This window comes from Mytilus californianus, unplaced genomic scaffold, assembly GCF_021869535.1.
Source record: "Mytilus californianus isolate M0D057914Y unplaced genomic scaffold, xbMytCali1.0.p SCAF_4, whole genome shotgun sequence".
Lineage (NCBI taxonomy): Eukaryota > Metazoa > Mollusca > Bivalvia > Mytilida > Mytilidae > Mytilus > Mytilus californianus.
Window position 1 is genome coordinate 87118128 of NW_026262690.1, and position 16206 is coordinate 87134333.

At 32.8% G+C, this 16206-nt stretch overlaps 1 protein-coding gene across 1 annotated transcript; it reads left to right on the forward strand.

The window, feature by feature from the left end:
- The first annotated feature begins 428 nt into the window (after positions 1–428).
- On the forward strand, positions 429–3939 carry LOC127737123 (trans-L-3-hydroxyproline dehydratase-like). Its single transcript, XM_052247657.1, has 5 exons — positions 429–879; positions 1759–1908; positions 2564–2703; positions 3462–3603; positions 3932–3939. The coding sequence occupies exons 1-5, from the start codon at positions 429–431 to the stop codon at positions 3937–3939; spliced, it is 891 nt and encodes a 296-aa protein (XP_052103617.1).
- Positions 3940–16206: the final 12267 nt, after the last annotated feature.

Genomic DNA, 16206 nt, shown 5'->3' on the forward strand with positions numbered 1-16206 from the left:
TTTAACCATTTGTTAAGGGACTTTCGGTTTTGAGTTTTCCTTGGAGTTCGGTATTTTTGTTATTGTACTAAATGATTATGATATTTTCAGCAGTTATTTTTTTTTCAAAATGTTCTGGCACGATACAAATCTTTATAACTGAAATATACAGTCAAACAGATATATTTCAAATTTTACTCACCATAACGAGATCGAGCAGGTCGAACAACACACTTTAATAATTTTCCCTTATATATATATAGCTTTCAAATGTTTATGTCTTTGTGTGTTTGTTTTCACAGACTTGTATCCCTTATAAATCAGTTAACTTAGTATCTTATTATATGTGTACACATAAACAAACGCTATAATTAGGTCATTTTGTGAATGGTAAACAAACCTGTCTGTCCTCTTTTATCTGAACTCCAATTTTTGTGTAGACTACAGACATGGCAACATATGTTACAACCGAAATGCATACTGGAGGGGAATCATTTAGAATTGTAGAAAAGGGGTATCCCGAAATACCCGGAGACACAATATTGGATAAAATCAACTACCTGAAGAGAGAATATGACCACCCACGTAAGCTCATAATGTGGGAACCACGAGGACATTTTGATATGTTCGGGGCAATACTGGTTCCCCCAGATCATCCGGATGCTGATATTGGTGTTATATTCATAAATAATGAGGGGTATAGTCCCATGTGTGGACATGGTGTTATATCGTTGGGACGATACATGGTTGATAAAGGCATTGTGAAGAACCCTACCATACCCGAAACAGTTGTAAGAATACAATGTCCTTGTGGTCTTGTGGAGGCTCGTGTGCAGTACGATGGGAAGAAAAGTGGAGCTGTTAGCTTTCTAAGTGTCCCTGCCTTTCTATACGCAAAAGGTAAGATGTAAAAAACAATAATAACTGGTGTGACCACTACACACACATGTAGTACCTCTTCTGTATATGGGTTCCCTATGTTTTTACCCAAGAAAAGGATAAATTCACGAGATTAAAAACGGACAACCTAATTAAAAATTATTTTTATTCAATTTTTTTCAAACTTTTAGTCATCAAGTTGTCAATTTTTACCATCTCAAAATAAGAATAAAAAATTCAAATCTCACAATAATTCAAAATACAAATTAGCCTCAGTTCTGTAGATTGACAGGTCCAAAATACTAATAATCAATCACAACTTCTCTTCACGCTATGTATGTTTGCGTGTGTTGGTGGATTCTTGGTTGTGTGAAGAATGAGTTGGACAGAGAGAAGGGTGAGATATACGTCAATGAGACAACAACCTAACCATACAAAATGTTAAAAGAAAAAGATATAAATATATAAAGATCTTCAGCAACAGACAAGTTTATACACAATATGTCAAGCTCTATATCCCGCGAATAAATAAATTTTGAAGGAATTAAACAGAGACTTTAAAAGAATTGTCATGTAGTTGCTCATGACTTTATAGTATCATTATTTGATACGCAAATGCTAAATGCTAATTTGTCTTTTTATGATATTATTTGTAGGCATTCTTTTAAATTGTCGTTTCTGTTTATTTAGCAGTATATCAGAGGTATCATTTTACTTTTTGACATCAATACTTATATAATGGAGTGAGACAATCTTCTATAATACAGTAGTATTTGAATGACAATAATGAGATGAACGTATCGTAAAAATAATTCAAAATTATTGCATCTGTATATCATCTTAATCGGTTTATACAATAATATATTTTATTAAATATTGCATTTTTTTATATTACATCAGATGTGTCAGTTGATGTACCAGAATATGGAAGGATTGTCGTCGACATTTCCTTTGGTGGCGGGTTCTTTGCCTTGGTGCCTGCTTCACAGTTTAATATGGAAATTAAATCTTCCGCCAGGAAGATCAGGGCAGCAATAGGAGCAACGTTAGGTACCCCATATATATTCTGGATATTATATAAAGTTACTCCAGTTTGATAAACAGTTTAAAGATATTTGACAGGTTGCAAACACGAATAATGTTTATCTACTTCTTAAGAATCGGGATAATACTACTCCAACTGAGCTTGGCATGCATGAAAATGACACCTTAGCCTGCAACCACAATGTGCTAATTATAAAAATTATCATGTCCTTTGAAATGTTACATTTAACAGTCAAACACCGAACAAAATATTAAGGAATCGGTAAAATTCAAGACAGAAATAACAGCGTATATCAAACTCGACAAATAAAGTCCTTGACAATTTCGATTCTTTCCACCAATATAAGAGTAATATAATGACTGGATTGTTTGGGCTTTCATAGTCTGATTTATCTGCCTTCTAATCAACGTCACTTTGTTATCCATGACACCAAAATTAAGTTTTAAAATTGCCATGAATGGCTTCAAAACACCCACATTTTGTGTCTGTGCAAGTTCAGAGGGCTACCTGGACTATGTGTTGTTCGTTGTTGTTCGGCTTTCTTTGTATGTCTTTTTTCTCTCCAGATGATTAGTTATTGGTGATTGTGTGGCCTGCTATATTTTTGCTTATTCTTGTTATGACAAGATTGCTGAATACATCATATTCATTGTATTGCAGAACAGCTGAGAAAAGATTGTAAAGTAGTGCATCCATATTACAGTGATCTATCATACATGTATGCAGCTATCATCACTGATGGAAAAGATGAATACAGTGAAGAAGTAACTGCTAATTGCTGTGTATTTGCGGATAGAATGGTAAATAATAAATTTGATGTATAATTTCTTTTTTTAGTAAATACTAAGGGCAATGCCTTTTGCCTTCTGTAATTGTTACGTTTCAGTTGATCCAGATGTTTTTTTTTTTATCTGGAAATCAATTATATGTACTTCTATGTATCAACAAAAAAAAAACATCTAAAAGGTGAATTCAAAAAGGAGACGGCCATTTGAATTGACAAAATCAAATGTTATACTTTATCATCCAATGTAACGAATGGGGACCCATTGTCATATTTCTGACTTGGTACAGGAATTGTTCGAAGAAAATGGTGGGTTAAACCTTGTTTTATAGATAGCTAAACCTCCTATTTGTATGCCAGTTGTTTATAGTTTCGTTATATTGACAAAATTGGGTGAGCATATAACACGCAAAAATATAACGACTTTAATGTGGGAAGTTTAATTCTAATTGCTGTAGTTAGTAATAAGAATTTCCAAAAAAGTTAAAAAAAAAAAAAAAAAAAAAAAAAGGTAGGCCAAAGGAAAGTATTGTAATCATATGAAATGAAACTAGTTAAATGCTCTCAGGAACAGAACTCCTAAACATGGAAGATACAATACAGAGAATTAACGAATTACTGGCAAAAGCTATTATATGGAACAATTTTAATGAACGGGAAAAAACTAGAAGGGCTACCTAGAATGACCCATATGTTCACCTTTGATATTATATGAAACTTGATTAGATGATGAAAATATACAATTGCTACATTAGATTTATACTTATTGTTTAGTTGGATCGCTCTCCTTGTGGATCAGGTGTTACATCTAGGATAGCACAGCAGTTTGGTAGGGGATTGATAAAACTTGGTCAAACAAGGACATTTGAAAGTATCACAGGTGCAACATTCAAAGCACGTCATATGATTTCATTTTGTATGAAAAATACCCATACCGTATGAGAAAAAAAAACCAAAGATTATAGAATAATAAATCTCGCCTATCTAAATGATTAGCACTACTTTTTATTATTGTTCAAGCACTTTATGCAAAATGTTGTGCTTTTAAAAAATTGCAAATTTTATCAATTTGAAAAAAAATGAGAGTATATCTTGTAAATATGGATAATTGATACAAATATAAAACAACAAATCATTATCATAAACAGTGTTATATAAATGAATAAAAATGATTGAAATTTGATAAATATTTTACGACCTATTTACTAGTACTTGAAATTAACATCTTAATATCCCAATTTCAGTTATATGACATACTATAACTGATTTCACGCGGAATTCCTCTGTTTACATCTCACTATACAATTTCTGCCGAAGTTTTGTATTTACAAGATTTACTTTAAGATTCAAAATGTTAATCACATATATGTTTTACATTTCGAAAATCTGTAAATATTAGATTTGAACTCTGTGTGCTCGAAAATTTATACGAATTGGATGCATCACATTTTACCAAGTACTTCTGCCACGTGTGCGCTTCGTGAAAAATATGAAGGTCACTTGCTTTCATTTGTTTAATTAAATAAAACCAGCATTCATTTCTTTATTAAATAGACTTTTCGATCGTTGAGTACTTGACAGTTGTATAGACAATTATCTGTTGATTAAAACTGTACTATGCTGATTTCTGGGTAATTTTAGATTTTACTTTCATGGTTCAAATACCCCACATCTCTTTTCATTCAACTATATATATATATAGATATATACATTTAAGATTTTGTTTTGCACATTAATACCTGAATGTCTTTCATTATAAAAAAAAAGCAACTATATTTTGGTGCACTATATGCTTCAACAAACTTGACCTGAATAATTCATCTGTTACCGAGGATAAAACAAAGATCGTGAGTAAAGATATATTAAGTAAGCATGAAATTTATATAGATTTTGGGCTGCGAAAACAAGAAAGGAAAACCATATCAACCACAACTCATCTTAGGTGATTTCGATTTCGTCCGCTTGATTGTTGCTTTCTGAAACAAATTATGTTTCAGAAAATCTTTTGTCTTTTGTAAATCAACGAAATATGAAATTTACGGGGTCTTTGAATTTTAGTATTATGTAAATCTTAATCGTTTATTATCTTAAATCGAAATAAAAACATTCATAACTGTTGTCTAATCTGCTCGATTAATAAATTCTGCAAGAATGATTTTCATATCAAAACATGGCGTCAAACTGTTGGCGAGACCCACTGAGCGTGTTACATATTTTTAATCAGAATTTAGAGAATGTGAAACTGTTTAATATTAATAGCGCATTATACATTTGTACATAAAAAATAACAGGAATTATCTAAAATGTTTGACAACTAATAACGAATCAAGGGAACACAATGTCAAGTTTCTCACAATATATAGATATAAGAAGATGTGGTATGAGTGCCAATGAGACAACTCTCCAACCAAGTCACAATTTGTAAATAAGAAATAATAGGCAAAGCAGTAAAAGAACTCCTAAAAAACTGTTATAACAAGCCCGACGTAAAGACTTTAAGTAATACAAAACAGACATGACAAGAGATGACAGATGTAATTAACTGCTTTCAAAATGAAAGCATATTTTCCACCAACATTACAGTACTGGTCATGAACACAACAACTTCGTTTCCTGATCTATAGTAGATTTTGCAGTGTACAATCACAGATCTGTCCGGTTTGTAATCACAGATCTGTCCGGTGTTTTCCCGTTTACCTTTTGGTTTTACAAGGATTTGAAAGTGATAATTTTGTTCATCTTTCAGTTTTCATATCAGATGATGATTTTATATTTTGTGCAATTAAAGTGAAAATGGCAACTCCGTTTCCAGCAATCTATGTGGATAGTGTGATCTATAGTAGATCTTAATTATTGCAGTGTATAATCACATATCTGTCTGGTTTGTTATCACAGATCTGTCCGGTTTGTTCCCGTTTACCTTTTGGTTTACAAGGATTTGAAAGTGATAATTTTGTTCATCTTTCAGTTTTCATATCAGATGATGATTTTATATTTTGTGCAATTAAAGTGAAAGAGACAACTCCGTTTCCAGCAATCTATGTGGATAGTGTGATCTATAGTAGATCTTAATTTTTGCAGTGTACAATCACATATCTGTTTGGTTTGTAATCACAGATCTGTCCGGTTTGTTCCCGTTTACCTTTTAGCTTGACAAGGATTTGAAAGTGATAATTTTGTTCATCTTTCAGTTTTCATATCAGATATTGATTTGATTTTTTGTGCAATTAAATTGAAAGAGGCAAAAAAAAAAAGAAAAAAGAAAAGGACCAAAAGACAAACAACAGTACACAACACACAGCATAGGAAACTAAAGACTTAGCAACACGAACCCCACCAAAAACTAGGGGTGATCTCAGGTGCTCCGGAAGGGTAAGCAGATCCTGCTTGACATATGGCACCTTGTAAAAAGATAACATTCGATATTCCTTTTCGAGTACATCTTTTTATAAAATTTTAAAAAGCAATTGATTTAAAATTTTGAATTAATATCATAATTTGCTGTGTTCCCGAAAGAACTTTATATTGATCAAATAATCTGTTATTTAAGCGTGTATCGGTATTGCAAATGGGTTCATTTATCTTTATGATGATGGAACTGTAATACCGTCTTTCTTGTTGATGTAAGGTTTGCTTGTTCTAGGAAATACCAGTGTAAATTTTTAACTTTTTCATTTAAAAGATATATCATTCTGCATCTCTCCAATTACTTACCAACATGACATTTTATGTTTATCTTTTTAATATAAAAAAAAAAACGCGGAGAGAAGATTTCAAATAAAGGCAACAATAGTATACCGCTGTTCGAAATTCATAAATCGATTGAGAAAAAAACAAATCCGGGTTACAAACTAAAACTGAGGGAAACACATCAAATATAAGAGGAGAACTACGACACAACAGAAACACAACATTAAAATGTAACACACACAGAAACGAACTACAATATAACAATGGCCATTTTCCTGACTTAGTACAGGACATTTTAAGAAAAAAAATGGTGGGTTGAACCTGGTTTTGTGGCTAGCCATACCTCCCGCTTCAAAGCCTTATTTACTTTCTTCACCACTTACCATTGGAAAACCCTCAAGTCTGAGATTTTTAAAATTTATCTAAGTCACATGGTCTGCATTGATTTTGTACAGAAATTTCTGTATGATGGAAATATAAAAACGCCATTTTATTTATATTTTGATTACTAATTTCAATTAAATTTCATAAAACAACTTGCCAGATAAAAACTAACAATCATAGCAATTGTTTAAGCCTAACATTAAGTATTTCACATATTAATGAACTTAAATTCCGAATACTGTCATCATACATATAAGGTATGAATAGATCTTTTAGATTTTTCTTTTACAATCGGAATTTTCATAACTTCTTAATATATTTAGTCAGATAATATTGGAATTTTTCTGACAAAAAGTAAAATATCTGCTGTTATTCATAGACATGGCAACATATGTAACAACTGAAATGCATACTGGTGGGCAGCCGATCAGAATAATAGAAAATGGATATCCAGAAATACCAGGAGACACACTTGTAAAAAAGATCAACTACCTGAAGCAAGAATATGATCATCCGCGTAAGCTCTTGATGTTGGAACCTCGAGGACACTTTGATTTTTTTGCTGTGCTATTGGTTCCACCAGATCATCCCGAGGCTGACATTGGTGCTATATTAATGGATAATGGGGGATATTGTCCTATGTGTGGAGATGCTACTATTTCGTTAGGAAGATATATAGTAGATAAAGGCATCGCTAGGAATCCCAGCGTACCACAAACAGTCGGAAAAATCCAATGTCCATGTGGTCTTATCGAGGCTCGTGTACAGAACGATGGAAATAAAACAGGAGCTGTTAGCTTTTTAAGCGTTCCTTCATTCTTATATGAAAAAGGTATGCAATTGTTAAACATCAGTATTTCCTGGAGAAAATATTCGACTTAGTCTAAAGCGACTCCCAATCTGTCACAGGAAGAGAAATTCCGTGGGGCGACAGTAGTTCCATTATTATAGATTTTGATAGTTCTGGTTGGTCAGAAGATATTTTTTACATTCTTTCAGAAAGGAAAATCAACTTTTTTATATCATAGACAATACAATACTTTTTGGACTAGCACAAGTGCATTCAAGGTAGCAAATCGAAAGAAAAAATTGTCTAAACAGATTATTTAAACCCAACTATGGTCTAATTTGTCAGGGTAGGTGAAATCTTGTTTTACAGAGAATATCGATTCATATGCAACATGCGAAGTTGTGCATGATATTGTTGCAATAATTACTTGCAAGGTGTTTCATAGGCTGTGTATGTCCAAACTGTTTTATGTTTTTCTTTATTAAAGGCATGAACGATTCCGTTCATATCTTTTACTAATAAGTATTTGGTTTGAACAATACGGATATCATTTGATTTTGTGTTATACTACCGGTATGTAACTACAAACAACTGTCATATAAGTAGTACGAAGACAACGAACCAACTATAAAGGCAACAATAGTATATCGGTGTTCAAAAGTCATAAATCTATTGAGAGAAAACAAATCCGGGTTAAAAACCAAAACCGAGGGAAACACATCAACTATAAGAGGAAAACAAAGGAACAACAGGAACACCGAAGTGCAACAAAAACAAACGCCAACACAAATAGAAACGAACTATTTGATAACAACTGCCATATTCCTGACTTGGTACAGGACATTTTAAAGAAAAAATGTTGGGTTGAACCTGGTTTCATGGCATGCCAAACCTCCCGCTTAATGACAATGTTAAAAAATATCACTAAAACACTACATGACAGAAATACAGCACAAACACACGCAAGAACATTCATAACAGAGAAACGCACAAACAAATAATATAATAGTCGACATATACGTTGCATAGTTGTTGGTGTTTAATGCTCATATCAGCGGCCTTGCCTTTTTCATGGCAGAAAGATATAACATTTTGACCAATGAAGGTAAATCAAGAAAACTGGGAAGAGGGAGCAAGTATTGGTTAAGTAACTGTGAGTTTTTCCATTAATATATATGAAATACTGGTGCTGGAATAAAAATTTGATTTCTCTTTTGAATGCAGGTATTGTCTTCTGTTTGTATGTATATAATCTGATCGGTGCAATTGTGTTATTTCATACTTGAATACGCATTCCCTCATAAACATGTAATAGACATTTTATTAGTTTTTTTTATTTTGACAGATGTATTAATTAATGTACCTAAATATGGAAAAATTGTTGTCGATATTTTATTTGGTGGTGCTTTCTATGCCATTTTACCTGCCTCACAGGTTAATATGGACGATAAATGTTCCACCAAAAAGACAAGAGAAGCAGCAGGGGCATTATTAGGTAATTGTATCGCAAATTTAAAGTTTTTATGTTGTAAACATTAAGTCGACGATGTGTTGTCTACTGTTATGAAAAATGTTTTGACTTAAATACTAGTGGTCCAAAAAGAAAGAAAAAAGTTTGAAACACAGGTAGGCGTCATCTATTCCTCACAATGATCATCAAATTCGTGCTTTTTTGGCCTTTTTAACTTTTGGATTCGAGCGTCACTGTTGAGTCTTTTGTAGACGAAACGCGCGTCTTGCGTGCACAACTTTAATCCTGGTATTAGCGATGAGTGTATATACGTTCCGTCTACTGACGTAGTCGCGGTTTCAGAGATTAAATAAAAAATGGAATAATAACAAAAATACCGCACTCTAAGGTAAATGAAAAGAGGGAGTCCATTAAAACGGACAAAACCAGACGCTCGACTATATCTACCGACGGTGTAGTTGAACAAAAAAATAATAAAAGAGACTTTTGATATGATAATTTGTTCATCATGATCATCTGTCGTAATGAATTCATATATATTTCTTCGGAAATACTTGTTAAAAAAAATGAGTTAAATTTTGATTTAACCTCCTATACTGGCTCTTCAATTTATACGATCCTTGAGATTTTGATTCATAGAAATATAAATAACCAATGTCCGTGTATTTACTAACTCTAATTGCATTAAATCAATTAAATTAAATGTTGAATCAGGCGAACAAAAAGTCGCCCTTTAAAAGTCACAGAAATGTGGTCTTTTTTTATAATCCTCATAAAAAAGAATGAAAGAAAGAAAAAAGACAGAATCAAACATAAAGTCTTATTTAAAAAAAGATCCACGCTTAATTTTGTATTTTATTGATATCGATTATCAGTGTTTTCAATTGAATTCAGACGAATTGCGAAAACATTATAAAATGGTTCATCCAGAAAATAGAGATGCGAGCATGTCATATATTTATGGAATCATCGTCACTGATGGCAAGGATGAATACAGTAAAGAAGTATCAACCAACTTCAACTTATATACAGATAAAGCGGTATATGATTTGATATTAACTAATAGTGTTTTCTTGGTTTCTGATGTCCTATACACCGCTTTTTTTCTTTTTTGTTCTTATTTTTTTTCTTCATTTTGTTGAATTTTGTGTTGTGCATATTTTGTTATTACTAAAATAATTTAGACAATCACAAACAACAAGGTTCAAAATGAAACTGCAAATGTGTTCAATGATGCGGAATCGACATCTTGAAAATAATTCCACAAAAAAAACGGTACTAGACGCCATATGGGACTTGCAGTGAAGGTTTAATTGCGAATTCGAGATAAAGAACATCAATGAAAGTGCTATTTGATTTCTTTTGTTAAGTGCAGGCAATGGCTTGAATTGATATACCATATCCTTTCATTTATATTGCACAACACCATTTCCACAAAAAAGATGAATAGACATACAACGGTTCAAAAACACTGCATTAAATACCTTAGCAACATATAGACATTCTGGACGAGCATTTAGTGAAGTTAATTTCATCATGTTATTGTTCTGTTCCTTTAGCTTATTAATATGTCAGGAAGGGAAATGCATTTTCATAGCATACTATGTATAAGTTTTTTTAACGCCTAGTGTGAAATAGCACTTAATTGTTCCCCTAGTACTAATGTGGAATTACTAGTAACCATACTTTATATGTCTGTGTTGTGTGGTAAATGACTACTAAATACCTACTTATATTGGAGTAAATAAGCTACTTAATGCCACAGGAGAAGAAAGTTACCGTAACAAAGTGCAAATGATACGAACTGATATTTCCATTGGAATAATGAAAGGTAAAAAAAAAGGTATGAACTTCAAGTAATTTATATATTTAAATTAAAACTTAACTCCGTTATGACTGATAATTATTAAAACAATAGCCCGTCATCGTTATTTGAAACATTTACCAAAAACATAAATACATGCTTAACTATTACTTAGTCAATCATAGCTAATACAATGGTACGTCATAGAGTCACTTGACCTATATAGGTTGGCCGTGCACCATGTGGGTCAGGATCTTCTGCTAGGATTGCTCAACAGTTCGGTAGAGGACTGCTTAAGCTGGAACAAACAAGGATATTTGAAAGTAGAACGGGAGGTAGATACAGAGCTACACCTTTACAAGCAGTGAAATGTGGGGAATATGATGCTGTTGTTGTAGAGGTAGAGATACTACACCGGATCATCTTCATTTTCATTGGAAGACGATGATGTCATAGGAAGAGGATTTTTAATGTTTTAATTTATCATTGGCAATAAGAGTTGCTAAGGTGTTAACTTTTACACACTATATTACATGTAGCTGTATTGAAAAATATACTATTTGCATATTACTTAAGACATTCGTTCTAGACTTCTATCCGTTGGATGATCGGTTTGATGACACAGTTCGGATAAAATTAATATTTGTTATAATCGTTATTATCATTATTCCTTTATAATTGTCATTTTTAGAGAGAGAAATTTCAATGAAACATATTCTAACTGTTAAATATAATGTATTCTATTAGAAATCATATGTCAAGCAAAATAATGATAATTCATGTTTCAAATAAACAACAAAATTTATGTTACATTATTGCGGCTTCCTATAAAAGAAAAAGAACAAATTCTTGTGAGATGACAAATTTTCCTTTTCTAATTCTAAATGCTACAAAATTCTAAGAGTCAGACTTACTATAATGCAAAAGATATCTAATTTTATCAATTTATTATAATAAAGGGTGTAATAAATATTCTGACATCGGATTCTTTTAAACTGTGCGTATTGCTGTGTGTTTGTTTGTTCTACATTTGCTAGAGGTATAGGGGAAGGGTTGATACCTTACAAAACATATTTATCTCCGCCGCATTTTTGCGCCTGTCCCAAGTCAGGAGCCTCTGGCCTTTGTTAGTCTTGTATGTTTTTTTTTAAATTTTAGTTCATTTATGTGTTTCGGAGTTTACCACCAAAAATGTACTAAATTTTCAAATCGAAAAACATGTATTTAATTCTAAGAATCCCTTCATCAGTATCTGGCCATTGTGGCCGCACAATTAGTTGTTAATAATAAGGTATGAAAGCTCAAAAGTGGAATATAAAAAAGAAGCTTTATGAGGTGCCGATGTGTCTAGGTGCTGATTTGTCTTGATACAAAACTGTATTTCTTGAGTGCCGAAATATTTTTCACGGATGCCGAATTGTGCTGGCGCCGATTTGTCTCGGTGCCAAAGTGTCTAGAATTCGTCAATTGTATGCCGCAGTCCGCGGACAGAGGAAATGAGAGGGAGAAAAATCCATTTTTATTCACTCTGAGATGACCAGTTTCTGTTCTTAGTTTTAAATTATACAAACACAATCAGAAAAACGAAGTCCAATATGAACAAATTTCAGGCATGGCTGAAGTAAATTCTGTTTTTCTCCCATTTCCACTGTTCGCGGACTGCGGATTAAACCTTTTGTTGTACCTAATTAAATGCGGATACATTCATAACATGCCAAGAAATACATCAACTGGACGTCAATAACCAACTTTGACGTCATTTGATATACGACGTCACGCCCTGATGACGTTACATAAGAGACCTATTGAAGAGTTTTATTTGAAAGAGATGCGGTAATGAACAAGTGCTTATATAAATTAAATATATGGGCGCAAGTGCTTACATAAATTAAATATATGGGCACATGTGTCTCTCCGGTAGAAAGAGGATTAACATGTCCAACATTGTCGTCTTCTGAAATTCCAAGCGGATAACAACTGAGGAGTTCCGAGAACAGTCTGAAGATGTTCCGAAAGGGGTGCGATACGGGGTATGAGATACGGGATTAGCTATGCGATACGGTGTTTGCGATATAGGGTAGATGATACAGACTGGAGAAAAGAACCTTTATTAAAGATACAAAATGTCTGTATTTAGTACTAAATATATGATGAAATATGATATAATGGTAAACAAACCTAAATGTCTCCTATATCTAAACTCTGAGTTTTTTGTATCAATCACAGACATGGCAATATATTTAACAACTGAACCACGAATTCTGGAAGCGAAACATTCAAAATCATAGAAAATGGTCACATGAAAACTTGATGACATAATTCTGGCAAAAAAAATATCATCGGAGAATACAACCATTAGAGTAATCTCTAAATGTGTGGAAACCACGAGGACGATGGATATTTACAGGGTAATACTGGTTCCCTCAAATCATCCCGAAGTTGGTATTGGTGTTACAATGTCTATTAATAAATAATGTTCGATATAGTCTTATGCGTGGGCACAACGTTATTTCGTTAGGACGATACATGGTTAATGAATGCATTATAAAGAATTCTACCATAATCAAAATAGTTGTGAGAAAACAATGTCCATTTGTACTTGTGGAGTCTCGTATGCAGTACGATTGGCAGAAATGCACAGCTGTTAGCGTTCTCATTCTTCCTGATATGTCATGAATAAAAAGAAAAGTGACTGCAATGAGACAACTATCTAAGGAAAAAAAATAAATAAAAAATTCAAGAGTTCTTCCAACACATAAAAGATATATAAGAGGTTACACACACGAATCCTTTATATTTACTGTATAAGGATAAATGAAAATGATATAACACCACGTCTCTATAATATGTCAATAAAAAGAAAATTTAACAGTGAAACAGTGAAAAATGTAATAAAATAATAAGAACATTCAAACAGAAACAACGAAGCTAATCTAACTTCATAATTAACCCCTCACTTTTCCAATCCCCAACTCCTCTAAATAGTTATTAAAATTTCTTGGAGGTACAGAGTTATAGTGTTTTAAGCACATATATATCGTAAACTGTAAGATGTTCGACACAATACATAGGCAACACATCATGTGAGAGGACATGCTACCCACTTGTTTTGCTAAGCTCTAAAAAGAAGGGGAGAAAAAAGAACTTTTTTGTCTAATATCTATTTCACTTTTACATATATTTACTTCTATCATTTCTGAGGACATCCCTTTCCTCCTTTTTCGTCAAAATTATGTGATGAGTAAAATATACTTTCCCTTTTCCCCGTCCTTGAAATTCTGGCTAATTCCCTGTGGTGACAAGATACATATCATCCCTGTCCCTTGCTGGTGTTTAACAAAGTGAAAATTTTAAATTAAATACTTAACACATGGAATCCATTAGTTTTGCTGTTATTCCTATTTCAACTTTTTTTGCTGAAGCAACCATCAGTGTGAAAATCTAACTTAACCTTCATTTTGACAATATTATGCCGACTCAAGTATTGGTCGGAAGCTTTTATTTAGAACTATTCCTATAAACGGAAAATCACCTTGACCATCATACATTCTTAAATATGTAAATGGGAAGTGTCCGATGTCTGAGGTTTACTTGTTGTTATGTACTATTATTTCATGTATGTATGTATGTCTCTGTCTTGAGTGTTTCGCGTTTAGTTGTAATGTATTCCTGTCACCTAAGGTTGTCATGTTAGCGGTATTTTTAACATTGCCATTTAAGCGGGAGGTTTGGCTAACCATAAAACCAGGTTCAACCCACCATTTTGTTCTTAAAATGTCCTGTACCAAGTCAGGAATATGGCAGTTGTTATCAAATAGTCCGTTTCTATGTATGTTGGCGTTTGTTTTTGTAGCAGTTCAGTGTTTCTGTTGTTCCGTTGTTTTCCTCTTATAGTTGATGTGTTTCCCTCGGTTTTGGTTTGTGTCCCGGATTTGTTTCAGTTAAAACTATTTATAGATATACGAAGATGTGGTATGAGTGCCAATGAGACAACTCTCCATCCAAGTCACAATTTGTAAAAGTAAACCATTATAGGTCAAAGTACGACCCTCAACACGGAGTCTTGGCTCACACCGAACAGCAAGCTATAAAGGGCCCCAAAATGGCTAGTGTTAAACCATTCAAACAGGAAAACCAATGGTCTAATCTATATAAAAAACGAGAAACGAGAAACACTTATGAACCACATCAAAAAACGACAACCACTGAACATCAGGTTCCTGGAGACTTGGGACAGGTGCAAACAAACGTTTTAACAGGCGCCAACCTTCACTTTTATGACTATTGAACAGCGGTATACTACTGTTGCCTTTATTTATAGATACGTTCAACAAAAATATGTTTAATAATATGCATATAATATATGCATAATGGTTTACTTTTATAAATTTTGACTTGGATGGAGAGTTGTCTCATTGGCACTCATATCACATCTTCTTATATCTATATACAATTTCTACAATAGATATGAATTTGTTGTTATTTTGATCACTCACCTGGTAGATCAGGTATTACAGCCAAGATAGCGCAACGATTAATAAAACTTGATGCAACATTCAGAGAAGAACCCATAAAATCTGTGAAACGTAGTGATTATGATGCAGTTAAAGTGAAAATTTTGGAGAATGGCCACTATACTTGTACTTCAACAATTTTACTATCATAAGTGTCATTCAAGATGTAAAGCTCATTATTCATATTAATAGTACAACATAGATAGAGAAATGTTCATATCAATGAAAACAATTCATGTGATCCAGGAAGTAAAAAAAATCCTAATTATGATATATTGCAGTTTAAACAATCACTTTACATGAAGAGGTACAATATATGATGTAAAACTGTTTACTTCCTCCCTCCCTTCATCAACACCCACCCCACCAAAAAGGACGATAAGTCTGTCCATGGAAAAATTGATTAAGAAATTGTTAACACATATATCTCTCTTTTTGTAATTTTGTAAAATGCAAATGTCAAAATTAAAATGGCAATATTTAAACATGTAAACTATGCAAAACATTCAAAGTGAATAAACCTTGACTGATGGTAAAGTACCCAATAGTCTCCGTTGAAATGAGGCATGCAATTGCTTATAAAACTGCATACCAAATACCATTGACTTATTATAAGTGGTTCCCTTTAAACTAACATAAAAACATACTTTAACTTGTAAAATATTCAAAAGTTATAAAGTCGATGAACCATGACCAAGACCTTATAATCTGCATGGAAATGAGACATGCAAATACTTATACAACTGCATACCGTCTATCACTGACTTAATATTAGTGGTTTATCTTAAACGGATCTTATCCCAAACTTTAACTTGTAAACTTTGAAAACTAGGTAGTAAAAAGTCAATAGACCATGACTGAGGATA

Excerpts from the sequence above, each read along its gene's own strand:
- LOC127737123 (XM_052247657.1), top strand. The coding sequence starts at position 429 with ATGGCAACATATGTTACAACCGAAATGCATACTGGAGGGGAATCATTT. Across the intron at positions 880-1,758 it reads TGCCTTTCTATACGCAAAAG|ATGTGTCAGTTGATGTACCA; the intron begins GTAAGATGTAAA and ends ATATTACATCAG. Across the intron at positions 2,704-3,461 it reads GTGTATTTGCGGATAGAATG|TTGGATCGCTCTCCTTGTGG; the intron begins GTAAATAATAAA and ends CTTATTGTTTAG.